Source organism: Mesoplodon bidens (genome assembly GCF_964165515.1).
Source record: "Mesoplodon bidens genome assembly, chromosome: 14".
Taxonomy (NCBI): domain Eukaryota; kingdom Metazoa; phylum Chordata; class Mammalia; order Artiodactyla; family Ziphiidae; genus Mesoplodon; species Mesoplodon bidens.
The window spans coordinates 18,295,898-18,323,675 of record NC_138170.1 but is presented as its reverse complement, the minus strand read 5'-3'; the positions used below and the strand labels follow the sequence as shown (position 1 = coordinate 18,323,675).

The window sequence follows — 27,778 nt, the reverse complement described above, 5'->3', positions numbered from 1 at the left end:
TTTACTTGAGTTAATAATCCTGTTGCTACCTCTATAAAAGAATAAAAACAAATAATAATATAAATGCAAAGCTTACCTTGCCATTTTCCACTGTATAATTTACTCACATTACTAAAAAGAAAAACCTTCCATATTTCTTCTTTTATAGTTTTATGTGAACAAATAGTGAACAGCTTTACAGCTCACCTAAAATACAAGTGAGGAAAACATAGACACCTGCCATACTAATATCTGGCTTTTATTTTTTCCTTAAGGAAATATTATTAATTTAAAAAGAGAGTTCCAAGAAATTTAAAAGGATTCCCAGCAATGATTACTTCTGAGATCTATGAGATTTGAAACATAATTATAAAAGGCTAAAACCAAAGTATACATTCCTACTTGTCCTTTTAAAAAAAATTCAGATGATGTGTCACATCAAGAAAGCTCATCAGGTTACCAGGGCCGCAGCCTTAGTCATCCTCGGAATCACTGTCCCTCCTGGCAGGGACGGAGCACAGCACGGAAGAAAGCAGCACATCTTCTATGGGTTTCTTAGGGTTTTCCTCCAGGCTTGTCTTGATTGCTCCAGACTCAGACAATTTCCACTCCAACTCTACATGATAAAGAAAAAGCAAATCGCCTAAGACACAGTCTGCATGGGGCCCTCAAGCCACAGTGTTTTTCTAAGCAGAAACTACGATCATCAACATTTGATGACAATTTAATTTGACGGCCATATTTATAAGGTGCCTGGGAGAAAGGGAAAAATCAGAGCCTTAAGAAGGAAAAAAATACCTGCAAACACTTTTTCAGAAGATGAGGTCAAATGAGATATTACATACATTTGAACCTCTATGATAACTAAAATAAAAAACAGAGACTAAATCTATCTTCTAACAGCTAGTTTCTCGGCTTGCACAATTTCCCAGAAAAGAAATCAGCATGAAACATGTAAAGGAAATACTTTTCACAGTCCTCCTGGCACTCTAATCATTGAATCTAAATTTAGTTAACAAAAGGAAATTCTTAAACCTCATGTCCAATATCTCAACCTATTAGAGTCAAAGGCTCAGTGTATGATGACATCCTAGGTCTGATACATTTGTTCCAAGTAATAATTTTTAAAAGTACCAGAAAATAAAGAATCAGTGACTAAAGGCTCAGCTCCTGTATTTTATGCTCTTGTAATCAGTGAAACTCCACATGGGTGTGAGACCTTGTGAAGCACAATCAAGTGATGTATTTTTCCACTGCAGAAAAGACCCCAGGCAGGACTGAGGGACAGTTGAGAGATTCTACTACAAATAGCCTGGTTAAAGTGATACTCTACCAATTAGAAACTTCTGTTAAAATCTGAACACCAATTTTACTGAAATCGTGTTAATTCAAAGTGCTCCACCAGTATTTTCAGCTCTAGGTACCTTGGTTCAGTGTGATAAAAATTCAACAGATTTCTTAAAAATGATTTTTTTTAAGATTTCTGATTCTTAAGAATATATTTAAATTCACACATATGTATAAATGAAGGTATTTAATGTTACTGTTCATTTATATGCAGTAATCATTATTTTATAAGTTCACTAATCCTCAAATGAAACTTTTCCTAGAAATAAAAACTATAATTATTATTGGATACCTATCTGTCTTCCCTCATGGTATGTGCAAAAAGACCAAAATAAGAAGCAAACCCATATTTAGTTTGAAACGCCATATGCCTCTGAACAATGGAATAATGCATAACTGATGTAACATATATGTGTGTCTATGTATGTATGTATATGTTTACACTTTTCCCAGTTGAATATCTTACATAAAGAGTTACATAAAGTAGAATATAAGGTCATATTTTAACACACATTTTTAAAGACTACTAACTAAAGTACAGCTGGACATATTATTTCACTAAACAGATAAAGAATTCGACTTATCAAGAAACCTGCAGGCCTCAGCTTCTCTCTCTCATGTTATGTGTGCATATGTATTTTAACACCTCCTGTGTAACAGGCAGAAAAAAAAAAAACATATCCTTCAGGAGTTAAGAGGGAGAATAAACTTTTAATTTAAAAGCTACTATTCAACTGAGAAAAAATTTCTATAGATTTATATATATGTACATTTGTACATATGTAGATACATATAAGCATGTGTCACTAATAATGTTCATCTGAATTAAACAAGAAATGAATGATGTGATCTTGAGCTACCAGTAAAAATGAACATATTCAACCGTAGGGACAAATAAAACACATCAGACATTAATATTAAATATTTTAAAGTCCATTGTGCCCTCTTTTAACTGAGAATTACTAGAGCCCAGTTGTAACTGCCCCCAATGACTTGTCTAAGATGACAGATTCAACGTGCTTCTTCCCTTTTTACAATCACTCGCATGGGGGCAAAGGTGAATCTGACAAGTCATCCTAACGTGTGTCTAGGAAACAGGCACCCTCGTCAACAAAAGCATCTCCTCCCCATCTCCCACGTGCACCTCAAAGAGGCCCTTACCGTCCATTGTCAGGTTCATGCCACCAAACATCAGAGGTCCAATAAATTGAGCCTTGATATCACCTTCAAGGTACACAAATATTGTGGGCAGATTCCTATCAGGATAGTTGGGTATGCAGGTGGTTGAAATGGCTCTGATAAATTTGACATCAGGAAACTTCCTGGCAAGTCCACTAAAGTGCTGATTTATCAGGGCACAGAGGGGAATCCTATAAAAATAGAAACAGAAGCCTGTGATTCTCCATTTGTACATAATAAATCTCAACTACCCTTCTGCCCTACATAAAACCTCAAAATGACTTCACAAGTGATTCTACTACTCCAGCCAAAATGAAGTAACATTTAGAAAAAACTTTCTAACATGTTTAGGCAAAGGGAGGAACTCAAAATCCAAAGCCCAACTTAATTTGACTGAAGAATAAGTTAGAAACACAGATCCAATGTAAAAGGTAACTGTCTTGCTCTTCTATAGGCGAGAGCATTCAAGGCTTAAAATGTGTGATTCAGAAAGCATTTCCTGCTTCAAAGAAACTCCCTACACAAGCATTAGACTCCACAGGATGGGAATAAAATTGGAGGTGGGAAGTGCCGGGGGTCCACTGCCTCACTCGCCATGGACAATTCTCACAAAGGTCATCCTCACCATCGACGAGAGTGATTCATTACATGGAATTGTGAAATGCCTGAGCTTCTCCAGAGGGACAAGTGACTGAGGAATTCATTTACAATTAAAAAAAAAAAAAGTCTCCTCTGCTACACTGTTACAAAGGCATTCCTATTAGTCACATATTAATTTGAAAGTCTTTAGACAAAAATTAGGCTATAACTTTTGGGCAAATCAGCAACAAAAACACTAGTTAAAAAAACAAAAAACAGGGCTTTCCTGGTGGTGCAGTGGTTGAGAGTCTGCCTGCTGATGCAGGGGACGTGGGTTCATGCCCCGGTCCGGGAGGATCCCACATGCCGCGGAGCGGCTGGGCCCGTGAGCCACGGCCGCTGAGCCTGTGCGTCTGGAGCCTGTGCTCCGCAACGGGAGAGGCCACAACAGTGAGAGGCCTGCGTACCGCAAAAAAAACCAAAAACCAAAAAAACCTCCTGGGTGGATTAAGCCTGAGATGTTCAAGATATAAATTCAAATTAACATTTAAATACAGTCATGAGATCAGCTCACCCTTGTCTGTAAAGGTGCAAGATGACCCACAAGCCCTCACCAGCTTTGGTAACTTCTTGAATATAATCCTTTCCTGAGATTTCCAAAACTTCTCCAAATTTATTCTTCAGCTGGGTTGCTTTCCACTCGGCCAGTCTTTGCTGCCTGCACGACAGAAGGAAGAGAGAGACATCTTACAAACACACACACACACACACAACACCCCTTTCACACAGCAACCTTTGTAAAGGTCCAGGTTTATTTACTGATTTGCCAGATTTATTAATGTTTCAAAGGACACACATTTTAGTGCCACACAAAAAGCCAAGCAGTCCCTCTGGGTGGCACTAACCTGTACATTGCAATTGCACGTTCGTCTTCCTCATTAAATTCGTCTTCATTATCCTCCAGTTCTTCCAAAGTCATGTCTTCATAAGTTTTCACTGAATGTCATTGAGTTGGCAAGAAACCAGAAATATAAAAGATGAACAAACACACATTTTGGTTTTCTTCCCTTTACTCTTTTCCTAAAGGAGTGCATGCAACACCAAAAGATCCCCAGCCCACCAAAACCCAAATAAAAAGTACTTAAGGTGTTACACTAGTAAATAAGAAGGGGAGGGTGCTTTTAAAAGACAGCTGCTGGGGCTTCCCTGGTGGCGCAGTGGTTGAGAGTCCGCCTGCCGATGCAGGGGACACAGGTTCGTGTCCCGGTCCACATGCCGCGGAGCGGCTGGGCCCATGAGCCATGGCCACTGGGCCTGCGCGCCCGGAGCCTGTGCTCCGCAACGGGAGAGGCCACAACAGTGAGAGGCCCGCGTACCCAAAAAAAAAAAAAAAAAAAAAAGACAGCTGCTGGCCTGCCTCTCTTACCTCCACACAATAAGGATACAAACGGGAAGTTTCCCAAGTTTATAAAAGAGGAGAGTTGTATTTGCCTGAGCTAACCTGGCCGGATCTTCAAGCACAGATTCATGGACAGGTGCATAACAGTTCTCATGCTTCTGAGGAGATGGGACGATACCCACTGAGGTCCTCCCCAGCACACCCTTCCTAGAGTGAAAGGGCTACCCCCTGGTCTTCTCTTGTGAGTGCCAGGCAGCTCTACCTTTTCTTTTAATCAACTGCTATAAAATCTGTATTTTGTTTTTATTGCCATAAACACCCTTGCTTCTTGACATCAATCACATCAGGCTTTTGTCCCCAGACCCCCACCCCACCACTACCCGAAACTGCTCTTATCAAGGTCAATAATGACCTCTGTTTTCTCAACGGATGAGCACATCTGACCCAACCCATCACCACCTCCTCCCCAAAAGCCCACCTTCCTCTGGCCCCCTCTCCTCCCCCCTCTATGGCTGCCCCTCCCTCAGGCCCTTTGCTAACTGGACTCCTTTTCTTCCTTATCAATACCCACTCCCTTGGTTGACCGCATCTCACAGCTTTAAATACCAGCAACATGCTGACAACTCCCGAAGTTATGCCTCCAGCCCGTATTTCTCTGGCTTGGGACAGCATCCCCAACTGCTCCCTTACCATCTCTATTCGTCTAACAAAAATCTCAAAGTGACCACGTGCCAAACAGAGTTCCTGATCTTACCTCCAAACCTGCTCTTCCCTGAGCCTTCCGCATCTCAGTTGGTGGTCACTCCGTCCTTCTGGCCGCTCGAGCCCAGAGCCCTGCAGTCATCCTTGACTTACCTTCCCTCACACCATCATGGGATCCATAAGCAAATCCTGTCAGTCCTACCTTCACAATACATCCAGATCTGGCCACTTCCACCCACGGTGCTGCTCCAAGCCAATGGCACCACTTGCCAAAGGTACCACTGCAGCCTTTTCCAGACTGGTCTCCCCACTTCCTGCCTTGCCTCCCCACAGTCTGCACTCAGTAAGGCAACAACGGGACGATGCTGTCCACACAGAGGACACATCACTCCTTTGTTCAAACCTCCAGTGACATCCACCTCATTTGGCAGCAAAGCCAAGGTCCATATACTAGAAGCTACGAGGTCCTAATGGTCCGAGCCCTCGCTGCCTCTCTGCACCTCCTACCACTGCCTCCCAGTCCTGCTGGCTTCCTGGCGGATTCTCCAACTCCAATGGAGTCCTCCATTCTCCAAGTGGAAAGTGCTTTCCACTTCTCACTCACCTCCCTCAGGTCTACTCAACTGCCAGGGGGGCCCTCTCTTGCCCTTTCTGCAATCATACTCACCCCTCCTCCGGCCCCTTCCTGCCTTATCTTCCTACATTTCACTCACGTATCATTTACTGTCTGTCTCTCCCGCTAGAATGTAAGCTCCAAGAGGACAGGGGGTTTTGTCTGATCCGTGCACAGCTAAAGCCCTACTGCCTAGGAACAACACCCAGCACACAGCAATCCTTCAGTACACATTTGCAGGATAAACGCTTTGTAATAAATCCTTCTCTAAATTAGCTCTCACATGTCAACAGGGGACAAAAGGCCTAGCCCCTGTGGTCAATGGTTCTCAAACTCTGGTGTAAATCAGAAACTCTTTGAAGCACTGGTTTAATATGCAGAGTCCTGGGCCTTACCCCCAGAGATTCTGTTTCAGTAGGTTCTGCGTGTTGTTGTGTGTGTTTGTTTTTTTGAGGGGCGGGGGGACAAGCACCCCAAGGGATTCCGATTCAGGTGATACAGCTACATGTGAGAAGGCCCCTCTCCTAGACCCTGTACACTGCAAACATCTTATGCTTCCCCAAATCAAGCTATTTTAATATTCGTAATCAAACCACAAAGATAAAGTATACCCTCACGAGAATACAAACACTAAAAACTTTTGAGCAGATTTCCATGACATTATCCAAAGTGAATCACAGACCAGGAAAGTCAAGACTTGGAAATACTTTCCTCAGGGTTATCACGTGCTCATCCGACACCGACGAGGAACTGTGGAAAAGGAGGGGGCCTCTGAAGTCCCCCTAATTCTATGGCCCAGCAAGCTGAAGCCAGAGATGCCCTGTGACCCGCCTGAGATCCCAAAGGCAGCATCCAGCTCAGCACTCCAATCCCTGGCTCCCAGCTCTTGCTCAGAGGATCCTTCTACCAAAGCAGTTAGAGGCTTGGCAGGTTGTCTCCTAAGCAGACAGACACGCAATAAAGAGCATCGGCGCGCTCACCGATGGACTGCTGAAGGACCCGCTGCTCCTCCTCTTCTGCCTGCTTCTCCAGATCTTTCAAACTCTCCTTGGAGGGCAAGATGCCCTTTTTGCGTAAGATGTCATTCCACTCGGTGTCTGCATTGGGGTCCTAGAGCCGGTGGACCAAGGATACCATGAGTGCCAAGTCCACTGTGGAGGGCGCCATGGGTAAGGAGGGGTCAAATGGGAAAGTGGTGGGAAGGGGAATTCACACCAAACTATTCTGTGGCCTATTTCTGAGAAAGTGTCAAAAGACCCACAACCCCTGTTCCAATCTTCCTGTCTTGGGGTAAAAATCAGGCTATGATGTGCAGATCGGCATCAGTGCTAATAGCAAGGCTCTGACCTGGCTTCTGGTATTTTCATTAATGACTTGGAGTGCTTCACTCGGCAGATATTTATTAAATACCTACTATATGTAAATTATTGTACTAGATGGTAAGAAAGCATGGTGAATGCCAAAGTCATCTATTTTACAGGTGAGAGGAAGAGACAGGCAATGAATAATTAAATATACAAAGAGATATATTTCAAATTATGGCAAATGCAATGACCAACAGGCTGCTGAGCTAGAGAGTTCCAGGGGGCCTGCATTCCACAGGATGGCCAAGGACGTTCTTGCAGAAGAGGTGACGTTTAACCATGACTGGAGGGTGAGACGAAACTACAAAGACGAGTGAAAACTTAGGAAATTACTTTCCAGGCAGAGGGACCAGCCTGTGCAAAGGGCCTGAGTGCAGAGATCAAGCATCCTAAAGTCCCGAGTGGCTGCAGGAAAATCAGAGGGAAAAGAGCCTGATTGACTCTCTAACGGCCAAACCCGAGAGGAAGAGCTGAGACCCCGTGGAAGAGCTCACAGCGGCTGACGCCTACTGAGTCCTAGGTGCTGGGACCCTGCGAAGCCCTTTACCTGTATCTACCTAATCCTCACAAGCCTGGGACAGCCACAGCGCCAGGCTGGAACAAGTCAAATTTACCAGGATCAAATGTGAGAAGGATAAATGTCGAAGTGGGCTTTTAGCTCCAGAGCCCAGCTGCCCAAACCCTGGTCTGGCACCGCTTGGCAGGAAGACTGCTAACGGACCTGGTCTGGAATATGAACCCGGGGAGCTGTGGAAAGGGCACTGGGATAACCAGGCTCCAGCCCCAGCTCCTTGTCCCAGTCTTGCTGAAATATGTCAAAAGAAAAACTAACAGAATCCTTTCCACAGGGTGGTCAGGAAGGAGGTGACGTTTTTAAGCCGGGACCTGAAGGACAGAGAATGCAAAGGAGGCCAGGGCAGCCCTGAGTTTCCTCTTCACCAGACGCACTGGATTTGGAGATGATCATCTCTCCAGCCCCCAACCAAACCCATACTAACTCCATTTCCCTTTTGCCACTGAGTCAGAGATTCCTGGCCACAGGGAGCTCTGGGAGGCAGCAGAATGACCTCTGGAGAAGGGTCCTTCAACAGTGACCAAACTGAGTTGTCAGAGATTTTCTCATAAAAGCATCTATTTCCACGTTGTCCTTTTTTCCCACTTTTCCGTGGGTTTTAGTCAAATTCCATTAGCAAATTCCTGATACAATGAAAGAACAAAACTGGGGGATGTGGTTTTATCCATTTTAAGATGGAAAGTAACTGGGCTGCGGGACCCTCGGGCTGAGCTTTGGAAGCCAGGGAGTCCCGAGGGGGCGCACCTCAACCTGAACACCAACGTTGGGGGGCGGGTGTAATAACCCCTCACCCTGCTCTGGGTGGAGTCAGAACACGGGTTATGTTATGGGACATCCCGGCCCCCAGGCGGGACCCTCCACTCGTCCAAGCCTCAGCTTCCATCCGCGAAGGGGTCCACAACGCACCTGCTCAGGTGCTCGCTAAGAGAGTTAACAAGTAGGAAGTAACTGTCAGGTAAGACCCGGAGAGGCCTTCGCAGGCCGCACGGGAGACGAGCTCAAGGAGAGGCAGCCCCCAGGGCTGAGATTCCGGAGTGGGACACACGGCGTGGGGACGCCCAGCCCGCGGACCCGCGGGACCACGCCCGCCCGTCTGCACCGCGCCTGCGCCGGCCTCGTCTCGCGTGGCCTCCCCGTGCCTGCGGGGCCCGGCGCTTCCCACAGGTCCGGCAAGGACCGCCGGCCGCCGGCGCGGACCCAGCGGGGCAAACGAGCGGCCGCAGCCTCCAGACGTCACGCCCCCGGGCTTACTCACCTGCATTTTCTCACAATTCCTCCGAGCCCGGCCGGCAGCGGCCTACCCGCCCCTCAGCTCTCTTCCGCGCACGCGCGCAGCCGCCGCCCCGCTTCTTCTCCCAGCCCGGCTTTCGCCCCGCCCCCCGGGAGCGAGCTGGGCGGAGCTAGCGGGAAGCGAACTCTCTCCTCTGAGCCTGAGCCCGCTTCTCAAGAGACTGGCGCGGAAGCTGTGCGCGTGCGCGAGGCAGGACACGCCTACAAGTGTGACTCTGAGCCAATCCCCGGGCGCTACCGTATTAGGGCCGGTCTTCGGCCTCGGAGCCCTGGGGTCGAGGGGCCGTCCGCCGCGGGCTCGAAGGTGTCTGAGGTCTCTGCCCAAGAAGTTAGCAATAGAAACGCGTTTCAGTGATTCAGTGTTACAACTAAAAACGATGCAGGGTTACCTAAAACAGAAAGGTGAAAGTCTCTTCACCTGGCTGAGCCTCAGGCGTTTTATATTTGCAGAAGTGCTTAGCCCTTTGCGGGGCACACTGGAGGTACCGAGTAGAACTCAGCAAACTGAATTGTAAGATACAGGGGCTGAGCCCCAGGCTTCTGTGTATGCAGCACTCGGAATTTGAGTTAAGAAAGCAATACTCCTCCCTGCACATCTGAGCTAAGTGGCCGCCTCCTGGCAGCTTAAGCAGACACAGGTAACACAGACCCACACAAATGTAGGGTAGGCTTGGACTCTCAACTTTGGCTACGTTAGAACCACCTGGGAGCCTTCCCAAACTGCAGCTACCCTGGGGCTCCATCCCCAAATTAAATCTCTAGCAATGGGACCTGGAACTGATTATTTTCTTAAAGATCCTCAGGTGTTGCTAATATACACAACCATTGATATAAAGTGAATCAAATGACTCCTTGAAGGCAAGGAGCTTTGATTTAATCATTTATAAGGATTCTTAACATTAGCTAACTCCTTCCCACAGAATTATAGGTCACTTAAAACATTTGGTTATTCATTTATTTGGCAGCAAACTGTGAATGAATTTTTCTGGTTTCACCAGAAAAGTCAGGACCCAGGCTAGTTTAGAGTGGTTTTGGCCCAATGCTAAGCTTAGTGTCCTCCACAGCACTAGAGGGGGTGCTGTTTTACCCTTTTCTCTTTCCAAGCCTTGTTACTTCCGGAGGCCGACACTCACCTCCACCCCGTGATCCCTCTCTCCAGAGGAGATTAACAAGCCAAAGGCTGAAACTCTACTGCCTTCTCCTCTCTCAGAGAAAGGTGCCTCTCCCACTTTGGTCAAAGACTCTATCCTCCCATGCTCCAGACTGCCGTCCCTCCCACCTCCCCAGAAACTTCTGTCCATCATTCCATCACTCTTAGCTCTGGAGAAAATAATTAGGGCTCAGGAGAAAAAATTGGAACTGTAAGAATGGAAAAAGAAAAGAATTGGAAAAAAAGATTTCTATTTGTGGGTGATATGATATAGTAGCATACTTGGAAAACCCTGGGAGTATTAAGTCTTAAATTCATACTAACAATCTGAGAATTCGGTATAGGAGCAGGATAGTAAATTAACTTACAAAAATCACCTTAGTCTGTATTTATAATAACAAACTAGAAGATAAAATGAACCCTATTTACAGTAACACCAGAAAAGAAAAATAAGCACCTAGGAATAAACTCAAGAAGTACATAAAAACCTACGTGAGAAAATTATAAAACATTCCTGAAGATAACGAAAGTAGACTTGAATGAATGGAAAGAAATCCCTCATTTTTGGGTGGAGTGACTCAACATCACAGAGAGGTCAGTTTTCTCCAAGTCAATGTGTACAATTTAACACAATCTCACTTTAAAAACCTAACAAATTACTTTCTGAGGCTAGACAGGTTGATTCTAAAGATTTTATGATAAAATAAACAGCAAGAATGGCAGACTGAGGGGACAACTAGCCCAACCAGATTTTAAAACAATGTGGTATTGATGCAGGAGTAGACAAATAGATCAATGGAGCAGGAAGTTCAGAACAAGTCTGGAAATAGAGCCAAGTGCATACAAACATTAGTGTTTGCTTTAGATGGCATCTCAGTCTGCTGGGGTAAGGGGATGGGCTCTTTAATAAATGGCGTTGGGGCAATTGGATAGCCATTTGAAGATAGATAAAATTGGATATGTACTTCACAGTGTATATTAGATTAAAAATTAAAAGCTAAAAGTACTAGATTAAAACATGGGATGATTTCTTTATAACCTAAAAATGGAAAGAGGCTTTGATAACTATTACTCAAAATCCAGAAAATCAAATTTTAGAAGATGACAGATTTGACAGCACTATTTACAATAGCCAGGACATGGAAGCAACCTAAATGTCCATTGACAGAGGAATGGATAAAGAAGATTGGCACATACATACAATGGAACACTACGCGGCCATAAAAAAGAACGATATAATGCCATTTGCAGCAATATGGATGGACCTAGAGATCGTCATACTAAGTGAAGCAAGTCAAACAAAGAAAGACACATATCATAGGATATCACTTATATGTGGAATATTTAAAAAATGACACAAATGAACTTATTTACAAAACAGAATCAGACTCACAGATTTTGAAAACAAACTGATGGTTACCAAAGGGGAAAGGTGGGGGGAGGGATAAATAAGGAGTTTGGGATTAACATATACACACGACTATATATAACATAGATAATTATCAAGGACCTACTGCATAGCACAGAGAACTCTACTCCATAATCTATAGTAACGTATATGGGAAAGGAATCCGGAAAAGAATGGATATACGTATATGTACAACTGAATCACTGTGCTGTACACCTGAAACTAATACAACATTGTAAATCAACTATAATATAAAATAAAAATTAAATTTTAAAAGTTTGCATAAAATAGTGAATACATACATGCCACCTCTGGTGTAAGATAAAAGGTTAAATAAGAATACGTGTGTGTATATTCATATATGCTGAATTTTTCAAAAATACTCACAGAAAGAAGAAATCAGAAATTCATGCAGTGGTTAACTTGTTGTAGGATAAGGGGGTATGGAGATCAAGTGGTAGCAACAGAAAGTTGGGAGTGAGAATCCTCTGATAAACTTTTATTTAGGGGCAGATAAGTTTTGTGAGGCCTGAAACACATTTGATCTTGGAGTCTCTCTTTAAGGCAATTATATGTGGAATCTAAAAAAGCAAACAATAAAACTCACAGAAAAAGAGATAAGACTTGTGGGTATCAGAGGCAGAGGGTAGGGGGATAAGGGAATGGATGAAGGTGGTCAAAAGATACAGACTTCTAGTTATCAGATAAATAAGTAGCAGGGATGTAATGTATGACAATGCAGACTACAGCTGACATTGCTATATGATCTATGGGAAAGGCTTTAAGAAAGTAAATCCTAGAGTTCTCATCACAGGGAGAAATTTTCTTTTTCCCTTTTTTCTTCTTTCTTTTCTTTTTTTGTATCTATACGAGATGATGGATGTTAGCTGGACCTACTGTGGTGATCATTTCACAATACATGCAGATCAAACCATCATGCTGCACAACTTAAACTTATACAGTGATGTATGTCAATTATTTTTCAATAAAGCTGGAAAAAAAACTATAAGGAAAAAGAAAAAAAAAGAATGTAAGGGGTCCTGAGACCCCATTTGAGGGATTTTGAGAACTGTTGTTATAGAGATTAAATGATATGTCATCTTCTAGAATAATTTCTACACAGAATAGGCATTCAATAAATGTTTTTTAAAATAACATTAGCTGTGATATGGTAAGAATAGTAATTTTACAATGCTGTATATCCTGTCCTTATAATTTTTAAGTGATACAATGTAAGCATACAAGAAAGAGAAATAAAGTACAATTTCTGTGTTGAATAGAGATCAGCCTATACAAATGTTATGATGACATTTGACCAAATTAAAAAATACAAAGTTCAAAAAATAACGGTACAAAATTATGAACATAAAAGTAGGCATGGGGCTTCTCTGGTGGCGCAAGTGGTTGAGAGTCCGCCTGCCGATGCAGGGGACACGGGTTCGTGCCCTGGTCCGGGAGGATCTCACATGCCACAGAGCGGCTGGGCCCGTGAGCCATGGCTGCTGAGCCTGCGCATCCGGAGCCTGTGCTCCGCAACGGGAGAGGCCACAGCAGTGAGAGGCCCGCGTACCGCAAAAAAAAAGAAAAAAAAAAGTAGGCATGAAAGTGAACATTTATTTAGAATGGAAAAAGAAATAGTTACAAATTACCAATTTTCAAAAGCTGGCAAATACCACAAACATCACAAAATTCAGAAAATGACATAATATTTGTATTAATTAACTGTCTGGCATGTCTATGTCATATCATAGACTCACTTCTGGCTTGTATTCATCAAATCCTGTTTCTTCTAGAACTACCTAAATACCTCATTCCAAGGACAGAGGTTCATAGATTATATTCATATCACATTTTGTTCTCTGGCCCTTTAACCTCACGTCACATCATTGGGTGAGAGGTCAGTATCCCTGCAAGTCATTACTCTTCTGGACTGCCAGCAATAACTGGGCATAGAGATAGCTGCTGGTACATAAATGTATACCAGCGAATATCCCCCCAATTCATTTTTCCCCAAGCCAGATTCCAAAAATATTCACACCTGCTCTAATACCATCTGACAAAGAAGAGGTGGGGGGTTGTCTGTGTGTGTGACTGAAGGGAAGCTGCAGTAGAAAGCAAGTGAACTTAACTGACTATGGTTTAAATATCCTGCTTTGCAAACATTTACAAAAAGACATACACACAGCCACTATGGAAAACAGTAGGGAGGTTCCTCAGAAAACTAAAAATAGAATTACTATATGATCTAGTAATCCCACTCCTGGGACTATACCTGGACACAACTATAGGTCAAAAAATACATGCACCCCTATATTCATGGCAGCACTATTCACAACAGCTAAGACATGAAAGCAACCTAAATGTCCATCAACAGATGAATGGATAAAGAAGCTGTGGTACATGTATACAATGGAATACTACTCAGCCATAAAAAAGAATGAAATAATGCCATTTGCAGCAATGTGGACGCAGCTAGAGATTATCATACGAAGTGAAGTAAGTCAGACAGAGAAAGACAAATACCATATGATATCACTTATATGTGGAATCTAAAATATGACACAAATGAACCTATCTACAAAACAGAAACTGACTCATAGACATAGAGAGTGGTCTTGTGGTTGCCAAGGGGGAGGGGGAAGGGAGAGTGATGGAATGGGAGTTTGGGGTTGGTAGATGCAAACTATTACATTTAGAATGGATAAACAACAAGGTCCTAATGTATAGCACAGGGAACTATATCCAAATCTGTGGGATAAACCATAATGGAAAAGAATAAAAAAAAGAATGTCTATATAAGTATAAGTGAGTCACTTTGCTATACAGCAGAGATTGGCCCAACATTGTAAATCAACTATACTTCAATAAAGAAAAAAGAAACATACATATGAACACATTGCTAGCACCCCTTCCAGTGCCTTGGAGAAGCCTGAACAAATGAGGAGCTCAGAATGTTTTTTTGTCACTTGGAATGTTGAAGTCATTCAGATTTAGACAGATCTCTGTCACATGCTACTTTTGTGCATCTATAAAAAGGAAAACATAACAGAAATAAATTCGTTAAGGCATTTCTAAGGAAATAACATATGACAGCTGTCACCCGGTTGATGGAGATTATAATTATGACTTTCCTAATTTCAGAGAAATGTGAAAAAGAAAAAAACTCAGGAACACATGGACAATCACCACCCTGCTTAAGAAACAGAACAATTCCCAACACTGTTGAAGCTCTGAGATGTACACCACTCTCCTTTTCCCCTAGAAAGAACCTCTAACCTGCATGCTGTGTTGTTCATTGCTTCTTGCTTTTCTCTTCAGTTATTGCAAATACGTACACAGTATGTTGCTTGGTCTTGAAGTTCTGTATAAATGGAACTATATCATATGAATTCATGTGCTTTGTGAACTCAACACTATTTGAGATTCATCAATGCTAATATGCATAGCACATTCATTTCATTGTTTTCACTGTATTGTATAATATCCCACTATATGCTTATACCAGAATTTACCAATTTTGCTGTTGATGGACATTTGGGCTGTGTTTGCTATTGCGAGTTATTTTGCTGCACACGATTTCAGTAGAGTTTCCTGGAATATGTGTATGTAAGTAAGGTATATACCTAGGAATGGAGTTGCTAAGTCAGATGATGATAGACTTTCCTGTTCTGATTGCCAGCAAAAGCTGCTGCACCCCCTCCTACCTTCCCTGGTGCGGTATGAGTTCTGTCCTTGCTTAGTCTGTAGACTGTGTGGACTGGACCAAATGTCTGTATTTGGGGATCTACAGGGGGTAGGACAGTGAAAAAGAGGGGGCAGATGTATCTTAGTTTGCTTGGCTGCCATATCAAAATACCATAGACCGCATGGCTTACAAAATAGACATTTATTTTCTCACAGTCTAGAGGCTGGAATGTCCAACACCAAGGTGCCTACAGATTCAGTTCCTAGGGAAGGCCCTCTTCTTGGCATGCATTCAGGCAGTCACTTTCTTGCTGTGTCTTCACATGGTGGAGAGAGCACGTGCTCTCTTCACCCTCTAATTTTATAAAGACACTAATCCTATGGGATCAGGGCCCCACCCTTATGACAGCATTTAACCTTAATTACTTCCATAAAGGCCTTGTTTCCAAATACAGTCACATTAGGGGTTGGGGCTTCAATATATAAATTTGGGGAGGGGAGGAACACAATTCAGTACATCACAGGATAGTACCTCCCAGACCACAGACTGTGACTTTCAGCCATAGCTCTGGGGAAACAAAAGTGACAGGAATTCAGGCAGGATGGAGCATTCCTACTGGCTCTGTGGGCTCTGGTGTGACACGGGGCTCCACTTGGTTGGAGATCAGGGTCTCAGGCTTCAGCTTTGCTGACATGAGAGTGTCTATTCTGAGGTCACTGCTAGGCTGTGGGACATCCAACCAGGAGGCAGCAGTTCATTCCGAGATCGTGTGATGATCTTTTCATTTATTTAAATGTCAGTAAGGAGAGGTGGAGTCTGTTCCCTGGACACCTGTTTAATAGACATCAAAGTGCACTGTCTCCTTGGTCTCAGGTGGCCTGGACCTCACGACCTCCAGCCCTGCCCCCTCGGCTGCCTCCAGGGTGGCCTCCATGCTGCTCCCTTCCGTAACCTCAGATAAAATGTCCACCATCCACCTGTCTACCATGTTTCTCGTAATAGGGTTGGATTTGAAGTTCCTGGCTGCAGAACCAGTTGTAGGTCAGCACCCACACTTATGAGATGTCCTGGACTCCTCAGGGTGGGGCTGGTGCTCTTGTGAGGGGAAGGGAGGAGCTGAGTCTGCCACCCCCGGGGCTGCTCTGGTCCTGTTCTTTTCTTGTCATCTCTCATGGCTCCACGTCTGGGTCATGACAGGCTGGAGGATGATCTTTCGAGTTGTTTGTCCCCCACTTACACCCATCAGATAGGGGTTGGGACTTCTCATGCGGACAGGTACGTCCTTCTTTGCCATTCTTCCCATCCAGGCCTCAGCATTGGGCTGGGATACTGTGCAGCCTTCATCCTGCAAGCATGCATCACGGGGTCCCCTTATAGACCTTTAGCTGTTTCCTCGCTGGTGGGCCCTGCTCCTGGAGTCATCACTCATGTCACCCTCTGGGCAGAGACCGGCAGCCCCAGCTGATGAACTGGAAGCAACTTCTGAGGACGAAGTTTGCAGCACCACCATGGCCACGTGGGCTTGGCTTCCTCTTTGCTGTCTGCCCTTTCATGGCTGCATTTCTCTGTCCTGGGGCTACAGACTTGCTTGCTTCCACACACACTTGCACCGTGCCTGCTGCAGGGTCTGTGGCCAACACTTTAGATTTCTTGACGGCAGAGCAGATGGGCTCAAGGGAATCCACTGGGCCTTCCATGAACAGTGTATGGGAGGCATGTTGGATTTGATTCCCCCCGACATTACTGGAAGTGGGGGGCTGGGACAACAAGGGACCACGGGAGCGCTCCTGATACCTGGTGGATCCTGATCCCCTTTTCCCTGGAACTTTGGCCCTGGGCTCTTCCCATCCTCTGCCGCAGACACAGGCATAACCATTGGCGTCCCCAGCCAGGGTGGCCTGGGAGCTGCTGTGACCCTCCACTTGTGGCTTCGGGAAATATAGGAGTTTGTCCCAATCAGTGAAGAGGCATCCCATACATCTGAAGGGAGAGACAGCCAGTGGCAAGTGTCAGACATAGGTCCTGCATCTCTAATAATGGACAGAGAGCCTTACAGACTTCGAGGGAGGTAGCCCGGTCTGCAGTCTCTCCCTTTGGGGCCTGCCCATGTACAGAGTGCTCATCACAGCCTGTGTCTGGTGAGGAAGCCGCGTGACCTTAAGCAGTAGTTTGTGGGCTGATGGCTGTGATGCCCAGAGGCATCCTTCGGATAGGTGGGTCCACGTCAATCACTTCTCTTTTTCTGGGCAGGATCAAGTGTCTCTCAAACATACTTAAACACTTCACAGTCTCCCGTGTACCGTTGTGGCCTTGAGGTCTTGAACAAGCCCCCTGCGTGGCAGCCACGGGGTGTATAATAAAATAAGATTCAAGTCTCATGGTCATCTTTTTTCCAAGACAGCCGGGCCTCTGGTGTTTGATCCCTCCGGGGTGGAGGGGCCTCAAACCCAGTCCTGGGGAGGGGAGTGACTTTACCTGCCTGTCTCCTCTGGGACCTGTCCCCTGCCACCTGGCCACATTTATCCTCTGCAGCCCTTTGTAACCTGTCACAGTCACAAGCCCCTTTGTCCTTGCTCCCCAGCACCCCCATCTCAGGCAAAGGGTTCCCATCCACCATATTTCTTGCACAAATCTTTAGAACGGCTTCAGCAGCTTTCTTCTTCATCTCCTTAGCTTAGCAATGACTGTCACGCAGTGAATTCTTTGGGGTTTTTTTTTGGCCGGGCCACTTGTCATGTGGGATCTTAGTTCCCCAACCAGGTATCGAACCTGAGCCCCCTTGCATTGGAAGCTTGGAGTCTTAACCACGGGAGTCCTGGGTTGGCCTTTCTAGCAGTGGCTGCCTATTGCCCCGCTCCCTTCCGGGGTAGGTGTTTATGACCCCTCGAAAAATGATGAACGGACTTAATAAAACAGAGAGGCCAGTCCTTAAATTAAATGCATTATATGGATTTCCAAACAGGCAAGTACAAGAAAAATCCCTTCAGGGAGCCCAAGCACCCGTAGATAGAAATGTACCAAAAATCTGCATTAACAAAGCAAAACAACAACAACAACAAAAAAATGTGACTCGCACCTAGACATACTTCACGGAGGATTCTCCTGGGATATGTGATCACATAGGATATTACCGTGCCTCGGCACAGGTATTTTCTGAGCAAAATGCCTGGTATTCATGACTCCTCAGATTGCTGGAAAAGCTGCAGCTGACATTAAAATTTGGTGACTGTGAGTCTTTGCCTTATAGGACCCTGAATATAGGAACGGTGTTATTAGTCCATTGTTCTTTCTCAGCCTAGAAGAAATAGATGAGTAGATTCACATGGTGAGCTAACCTCAACATTTCCTTTTTTTCAAAGAAAAGGCCTGCATAGGAAGATTCACCTGAGGGCTTAAAAGAGCAATTTTAATGAGCTGTCATTAAACCTGGGACTCCACAGCTGCTACCAAATAATTTGGAAATTTCATCTTCCAAACATTATTTCTATTTGATCTTTAGGCAGCCATCTTCCCAAGATTGGCCAGTGTGTGATTTCTCAGTGAAAAACGGCACTCAATTCCCCTTCGTTTCTTTCCATTGCCTCTTGTTCCCTGCTTATGCGCCTTAAAAAGAAAAAAGAAAAAAAGGAGAATGTGTTGATGTGTTATCACAGGAGATGACTGCATGGCGGCCAGCCTCTATCAGTTGTGAGGCTGGCCGGAAGTTCAGATGATTAAGAGATGGTGGATACAGGAAAAACTAGGTGCTGAGATGGTGTCTACAGTGGAAACATTTAGAAGTTTTGGGAACCTTGAGGATTACTGAACCCAGTGAGGTATATATTGTGAAAGAAACTTTAGGGGAAAATTCTGGTGACCATGACCATGGGGAAAGCTGTCTTCCCGGTCTTCCCGGAAGGCTATAGCTATTGGATTTCAACAACAATTTTCTAGGAAAAGAAGCAAAATGAAAAGATAGAACAGCTTTTTTTTTTTTCTCATTCATTACCAGAGAAATGCAAATCAAAACTACAATGAGTTATCACCTCACACCGGTCAGAATGGCCATGATCAAAAAATCTACAAACAATAAATGCTGGAGAGGGTGTGGAGAAAAGGGAACCTTCCTACACTGTTGGTGGGAATGTCAATTGGTACAGCCACTATGGAGAACAGTATGGAGGTTCCTTAAAAAACTAAAAATAGAGCTACCATATGATCCAGCAATCCCACTCCTGGGCATATATCCAGAGAAAACCATAATTTGAAAAATACATGCACCCCAATATTCATTGAAGCACTATTTACAATAGTCAGGACATGGAAGCAACCTAAATGTCCATCAACAGAGGAATGGATAAAGAAGATGTGGTACATATATACAATGGAATATTACTCAGCCATAAAAAAGAACGATATAATGCCATTTGCAGCAACACGGATGGACCTAGAGATTATCACGCTGAGTGAAGTAAGTCAGACAGAGAAAGACAAATACCATATGATATTGCTCATATGTGGAATCTAAAAAAAGGGTACAAATGAACTCATCTACAAAACAGAAATAGAGTTACAGATGTGGAAAAGAAACTTACGGTTACCAGTGGGTAAGGGGAAGGGAGGGATAAATTGGGAGATTGGGATTGATGTAGAACAGCGTTTGATAGAACTTAATATTTCAGCTTCTCCAGGTATCAGGAGTGTTCACCAATCTTGGTGTAAATAAAAATTCCTTGGAGAGTGTTAAAAATGCAGATTCCAGGTCCCATGCCCAGAGATTCTGGTTCCGTAGGTAAGGGGTAGAGTTTTGGATAACTCTTCCAGGTGATCCTGAAACTGGTGGTGCTTAGGCCACAGTTTGTGAAATCTGACCTCAGTGTTTCATTGGGGCTCTACATGGCCTTGAGGAATGGCAGTCATGATGATGATCATAAGCATTTTTCATGTCTTTATATAATGTAAAATAGAGAAAGCAGGCACCAGGGCTTCCCTGGTGGCGCAGTGGTTGAGAGTCCGCCTGCCAATGCAGGCAGGGGACACGGGTTTGTGCCCCGGTGCGGGAAGATCCCACATGTCGCGGAGTGGCTAGGCCCGTGAGCCATGGTCATTGAGCCTGCATGTCCAGAGCCTGAGCTCCACAACGGGAGAGGCCACAACAGTGAGAGGCCCACGTACCGCAAAAAAAAAAAAAAAAAAAAAAAAGCAGGCACCAAATGGAAATATAGTATTTCTAAAACATCTCCATAAAAGGAATCTCCATAAAAATGAAATTAGACGCATTCCACAGTCAGAATATCATCAGATTCCTGGTGGGTGGTCCTGACATTTGTCCTCTTAACCCATTCCCTACCTGCAGAGCTCTGCTGTGGGTTGCACGGGATTGGGACCTGCAGACAAACTGCTCCCACCCCTTCCCAGCTGGCTGCCTCACCTGCGTTCTGATCCTGGGAAGCGCAGTGGGAGGAGTAGGTGGGGGAGGGGAGACACTCCTGTTTCCGGATGCTCTGGGCGGCACTCCTTCATTGAAGGGACCCCTGCACCCTTCCTCACCCCCAGAGATGTCTCTCCAGGGTTTTAGTACCGGCCCAAATGGCCTCACCTGGGCTGTTCCAATACTCCCTGGGGCCTCCCCAGCAGGGAGCAAGCTCCTGGGTTCTGATAGCACCACCCTCCCCCCACTCCTTTTGTTCCCCTAGCCCTGGGCATGGTGGGTGATTTCTGCACTTACTAATCTGTGCAATATCTCACCTTCTCCTCTGTGGCTCCTTTGGTTCTATCAGCACTTTCAAACTAGTTTTCTATATTAAATCCCATCCATCTGAAATATCTAGTACAGTTTGTTTTTTCCTGACTGGATCCTAACACAGTGAAATTACAGCCATTTCTTTTCTCCACTTTTTACATTTTCTTTAATATGTCTGTATTACTTTTTTTAATAACAGTTTTATTGAGCTATAATTCACATACCATAAATACATCATTTTAAAGTATACAATTCAGTAGTTTTTAGTAATTTATAATGTTGTGCAACCATCACTGCTATCCAATTCCAGAACATCTTCCTCACCTCAGAAAACCCCACACCTATTAGCACTCATTCCCCATTCATCCTTTTTCTCAGACCCTGGGAACCATTAATCTACTTCCTGTCTTGGTGGATTTGCCTATTCTGGACATTTAATATAAATGGAATCATACATATGTGGCTTTCTGTGTCTGGTGTCTTTCACTTAGCATGTAATGTTTCAAGGTTCATCCATGTTGTAGCATGTATCACTACTTCATTCCTTTTTAAGGCTGAATAAAATTCTATCATAAATATATTATCTTTTGTTTATTCATTCATAAGTTGACAGACATTTCTGTTGTTTACACTTTTTGGCTACTATGATAGAAATCAGGAGGCAGCCCTGTGACCATCTTGTATGCTTTTGGGGCGCTGTAGGTTCCTTAGAATCAAAAGAATTACAGGACTTTTTTGTGATTGGAAAAGTTGAAAAACAAAAAATTTAATAAATTTTCTCTAAAGGAAACTCATAAAGTTCCCTTGAATTTACCATTTCATTAAAACACTTACCCTATGATTTGGAGTCTTTTAAATGTTATCAGCCATTCTAAATAGAATAGATTTATTCAACTAAACTTTAGTCATGGGCATTTGGGGAATTTTCTCTTTAGATATTGCTTCTCTATCCTCGTGCCTGTGTCTTTATTGCCTGCTTGCCAGTAGCCCCAGAGCCTGGGGTCATGCTTCTTGCTGAGTTTGGTGGAACACTTGCTGTTATAAACATTTGTGTGAAAGTTTTTGTGTGAATGTGTTTTCAATTCTCTTGGGTGGAATTGTCTAGGAGTGTAATTGCGGGATCATATGGTAACTCTATGTTTAACTTTTTGAAGAACTTACAGTTTTCTAACCCTTCTGCACAATTTCATATTCCCACCAGCAGTGTATAGGGGTTCCAATTTATCCACATCTTCACCAACACTTGTCTATTTGATTATAGCCATCCTCGGGTGTGTGAAGTGGTATTTCATTGTAGTTTTGATTTGTATTTTCCCAGTGACTAATGATGCTGAGTATCTTTTCATGTGCTTATTAGCCATATATATGCATCTTTTTTGAACAACATCTATTGAAATTCTTTGCTCATTTTTCATTGGGTTATTTGTCTTTTTATTATTGAATTATAGGGGTTCTATATATATTCTAATACCACTCCCTTATCAGGTAAATGATTTGCAAAAATTTTCTCCCATTCTGTGGGTTGTCTTTTCACTTTCTGGATAGTGTCCTTTGAAGCAAAAAATTAAAAAATTTTAATGATGTTCAGTTTATCTAATTTTTCTTTTCTTGCTTGTGCTTTAGATGTCATGTCTAAGAAACCCTTGTCCAATCCAAAGTCACAAAGATTTACATCTATGTTTTATTCTAAGAGTTTTATAGCTTTAGCTCTTATATTTAGGTCTATAATTCATTTTGAGTTAATTTTTGTACATAGTATGAGAAAGGAGTCTAACTTCATTTTTCTGCATGTGGATATCTAGCTATCCCAGCACCATTTTTTAAATATTATTTTATTTATTTATTGGCCATAGCGTTTGTGGGATCTTAGTTCCCCAACCAGGGATTGAACCTGGGCCCTCGGCAGTGAGCTCGGAGTCCTAAAAACTGGACCACCACGGGATTCCCCCAGCACCATTTGTTGAAATGACTATTCTTTCTCCATTAAATTGTTTTGGCAACCTTGTCAAAAATCATATGGCCATAAATGTGAGAGTTTATTTCTGGACTCTCAATTCTATACGTCTATGCATATGCCAGCAGTACAGTGTCTGGACAGATAATCTGAATAGGCCTATATTTATTAAATAAATTAAATCAATAACTATAACCCTCCAAAACTTTTCAAAAGAAAGACCCAGGCCCAGATGGGTTCACTGGTGAATTCTACAAAATATTTAAGGAAGAAATTATACCAATTCTCTAGAATCGTTTCCAGAAAATAGAAGCAGAGGGAATACCTCCTAACTCATTCTATGAGTGCATCATTATCTTAATACCAAAACCAGACAAAGACATTACAAGAAAGGGAAACTACATTTCAGTATCTCTCATGAATATAGATGTAAGAATTCTCAACAAAATAGTATCAAATTGAATCCAACAATGTGTAAAAATAATTGCACATGATGACCAAGTGGGATTTATTCCAGGCATGCAAACCTAGTCCCTTAATTGATTAGAAAATCAATTAATGTAATCATCACATTAACAAGTAAAAAAGAAAAAGTATATCATGATATCAATAGATGCAGAAAAAGCATTTGACAAAATCTAACACCCGTTCATGATAAAAACTCTTAGCAAACAAGGAATAAGAGGGTAACTTCCTCCACTTTACAAAGAACATCCACAAAAAGCCACCAGCTAACACCATACCTAATGGTGAAAAACTAGATCCTTTCCCAATAAGATCAGGAACAAGGCAAGGATGCCCACTCTCACCACTTCTTTTCAACATCCTACCAAAAGTCCTAGCTAATGCAATAAAATAAGAAAGTGAGCAGACTTTTCTGTAGAAAATGAAAAGCTGATTCTAAAATTCAAATGGAAATGCATATTTTATGCATTTCATGGAATAGCCAAAACAACTTTGAAAAAGAAGAGCAAAGTTAGAATACTAACATTACGTGACTTCAACACTTAATATTAAGCCACAGTAATTAATGCAGTGTGATGTAATTCAGTAGAGAAAGGATGATTGGATATCCATATGCAAAAAAGAATAAGAATGTAGATCTATATCTCACACCCAAAACCAAAATTAACTCAAAATGGATCATTGGCTTAAATATATAACCTAAAATTTTAAAAACTTCTGGAAGAAAACCTAGGACAAAATCTTTGTGATTTTGTGTTAAGCAACAAGCTCTTATATTCAACACCAAAAACAGGATCTATAAAGGAAAAAATGATACACTAGAAATCATCAAAATTAAGAATTTCTGTTCTTTAGAAGGTACTGTTAAGAGAATGAAAAGATAAACCACAGACTGGGGGAAAATATTTGCAAAATCGTGCATCTGATAAAGGACTTGTATCTGGAATATGTAAAGAACTCTCAAAACTCATTAAGAAAACAAACAATCCAATGAAAGAATGGGCCAAAAATCTTCACGAAAAAAGATACAAGGATGACAAATAAGCACACATAAGACACTCCATGTTATTACTCACTAAGGCAGTGAAAATTAAACCATCTGAACTAGTACCTACCTGTAGAGTGGCTAAATTTTAAAAGGCTGACCACACCAAGTATAGACAAGGATGTGAAGAAATTGGATTTCTCATATAGTTTTGATGGAAATGTAAAATGGTGCAACCACTTTGGAAAAACACTTCAGCAGCTTTTTAGAAAGTTAAATATCCATCTATCTACCATATGACCTAGCTCTTCCAGTTCTAGGTATTTATCTAAGAGACAAAAAAAAGCATAGGTCCATACAATGATTTGTATACAAATGCTTACAGCAGCTTTATTTTAAATGGCCCCGAATGAACTAGAAACAACCCAAATGTCCGTCAAATAGGAAATAGATAAACAAATACTTGTATATCTGTACGATGGAATTCTACTTAGAAACGAAAGGGATGAACTATTGTTATGTACAACCACATGGATGAATCTCAAGACAATTATGTTTTGAAAGCAGCCAAACCAAAAAGAATACATAATGTATGATTGTAACTGAGCAGGACCCTATGGGGCCTTCCTAGGACAGGCCCGCTCCCATAACTTCTTCTTTTCCTGGAGGCTAAGGACTGATAATGTGAACCCCTGTGACACCACCCTGTTACATCACCATCAGCCAGTCAGAGAATTGTACATGAGCTGATCACAGACCCTGCGAGCCCCCTCCCTCACTTTGCTTTTAACAGTGCTTTGCTGAAACCCTTCGGGAAACTCGGGGCTTTTTAGGGCATGAGCCACCCATCTCCTCGCATGACCCTGCAATAAACCTTTCTCTGCTCCAAACTCTGATGTTTTGGTGTGTTTGGCCTCACTGTGCATCAGGCACACGAATTTGCGCTAACCTGATTCTATTATATAAAATCCTTGAAAATGCAATGTAATCTGTAATGACAGACAGCCTATCTGTTGTGCCTGCAATGGGAAGGTTGTAGAGAGGGGCAAAAGGGATGGATTGTGAGGAAACTTTGGGGTGAAGGGTGTGGTCATGATTTTGATTGTGGTGATGGTTTCACTGGTGCATCCCTATGTCAAAATGTATCCAATTGTACATTTAGATGTGTAGTCTACTGTATGTCAGTTATCTGTTTTCAACATTGTATCTCAATAAATCTGACTGCGTTAAAATGTTCTCAGGTCATGGTTGGCAGGTCCATGCTTCCTTTCTGAAGAATGGCTGTGCTGACAGAGGAGCTGGAGCTGCATGTTGCAGGGTTCTCCTCATGCAACTGCCAAGTCCTGCCTATTCTACCTCCTGAGTTTTTCTGGAACCCCTCCTGCACACCTCAGCATTTCTACTGTCTAGACCCCAATCCAAGCCATCATTATCTCCCTCCTAGATTCCTGAGCAGTCTCCTATGGAATTACTCTAATCTCACTCTCCTCCAACCGTTTCTGCATATTGAATTCTTCCTAACACGAAAATTTGATCATTCTCCTATTTAAACCTGTCAATAACCTCTCACCGACTTCTGAATGGAACACATACCCTTTCATAGACCTTACAAGGTTCTGTGGCCAGAAATCCTCACTTCTCTTTATCATGGTGGCTTCTTTGGTCTCTCCAGTTCTGCATTCCAACTACCCATCTGGAATTTGGGGGTTCTTCCCTTCTGGAGGCTTCTCTTTTGCTTCAAATCACACACTTGGGCTCCCTCTGTGCCAAAGAGCTCTGGGAATAATCTGCCACTTCAGCCCAGGTGTGACAATAACCACTTTCCTGGTTTTCCTTTACCACAATGGTTCTCAACATTGCCAGACCTGCACCCCTTAGGTTAACAGATATTATGTATGTTTTCTTTCTTATTCTGAAATTCAATTGAAAGATAACATAATTACAAACAATAATTTTAAAAAATCAGCATAGTGCCTTAAGTATAAAGTAGAATAATCCATTTTCAATATGTGAGTCTTTCAGTATGGCTACACTAGAATATATAATTAAGTAGTCAGGCGATTGCACCAATTTCTAATGAAAAACATTCATTTTTCTTTATTTCTAACATTTGAAAATAAGAACTAAGTAAATATATTTGTCTATACACAAGTAGAATCACTGCAATTACACAGATATTAATGTTGACTAATAGGTATGTTGCCATGGTAGCTGAAATATTATGGGTAGAGTGATGATTTTCTAAAATGGTGAACAATTAGGCAAAATTCAAATCAAAACGAAGTACAATCTTCCCTCGATTTTAAAGAGAATTGACCTTCTAGAAAATTTATTGTAGTCCTAGAAAAATTCACTTCAAACTGGACAAAAATTTGTGCTTAAATTTAAGCAGGTTTTACAGCTACAGGAAAGTCCTATGTTCCTCAACTCCACACATGGGTGCCATCCGGACTCCTCTCCCCATCTAGTCACTGAAGCGACCAAAAAGTTCTGACTCATTTCTGAGACATCCCCTAGGGGCTCTCCCTGCCCTCCTTGGAAACTATTGCCTTGTCAAGCTGATCTATTCAAAATCAGCTTCACTAATCCTAAGGTCAACAAAAAGGACATTTCTTAAATGTACGAAAATACTAAGAAAGATGTGGTATTTTCCAAAGCACAGCATTCTTATGTCCTTGGTACAATTTTCCCCAAAATAAACAACACCCCCCTTTCTTCTACCCACAGGGAAAAGGCTTCATGCTGCATCAATGTTATCAAACTACTTCAAGCAAACAATGATCATGGCTTGTACATAAGAATTAACCCATGGGAAAGGCTAACTCATCTCTACCAGTTTTCTCAACTGTAAAATGGGGACAAGGACTCCTAAGGTTGTTATAAACAGTTCATGATTTAAATGGCATTATTTTGTTATTTTTTTATTGCTGAGTAATATTCCATTGCATATATGTACCACATCTTCTTCTTCTTCTTCTTTTTTTTTACCACATCTTCTTTATCCGTTCATCTGTTGATGGACATTTAGGTTGTTTCCATGTCTTGGCTATTGTAAATAGTGCTGCAATGAACATTGAGGTGCATGTATCTTTTTTTTTTTTTTTTTTTTTTTCTTTTTGCGGTATGCGGGCCTCTCACTGTTGTGGCCTCTCCCGTTGCGGAGCACAGGCTCCGGATGCGCAGGCCCAGCGGCCATGGCTCACGGGCCCAGCCGCTCCGCGGCATATGGGATCCTCCCAGACCGGGGCACGAACCCGTATCCCCTGCATCGGCAGGCGGACTCTCAACCACTGCGCCACCAGGGAGGCCCTTTTTTTTTTTTTTTTTTTTCTTTTTGCGACATGTATCTTTTTGAATTATGATTTTCTCCGGGTATATGCCAG

At 42.7% G+C, this 27,778-nt stretch overlaps 1 protein-coding gene across 1 annotated transcript; it reads right to left on the bottom strand.

Annotated features, from left to right (window-relative positions):
• Positions 1–222: 222 nt before the first annotated feature.
• On the bottom strand, positions 223–9,126 carry PDCL3 (phosducin like 3). Its single transcript, XM_081254948.1, has 6 exons — positions 8,992–9,126; positions 6,779–6,908; positions 3,990–4,080; positions 3,659–3,802; positions 2,488–2,696; positions 223–595 (listed from the first exon to the last, which is right to left on the bottom strand). The coding sequence occupies exons 1-6, from the start codon at positions 8,995–8,997 to the stop codon at positions 453–455; spliced, it is 723 nt and encodes a 240-aa protein (XP_081111074.1). The 5' UTR covers positions 8,998–9,126; the 3' UTR covers positions 223–452.
• Between the last annotated feature and the right edge of the window lie 18,652 nt (positions 9,127–27,778).

What these genes read in the sequence shown, in the direction of transcription:
- PDCL3 (XM_081254948.1), bottom strand. An exon ending in TTGCACCTTTACAGACAAGG is followed by an intron (nt 2,697 to 3,658) that starts GTGAGCTGATCT and finishes CTATTTTTATAG; the next exon opens with GATTCCCCTCTGTGCCCTGA. An exon ending in CATGAACCTGACAATGGACG is followed by an intron (nt 596 to 2,487) that starts GTAAGGGCCTCT and finishes TTTATCATGTAG; the next exon opens with AGTTGGAGTGGAAATTGTCT.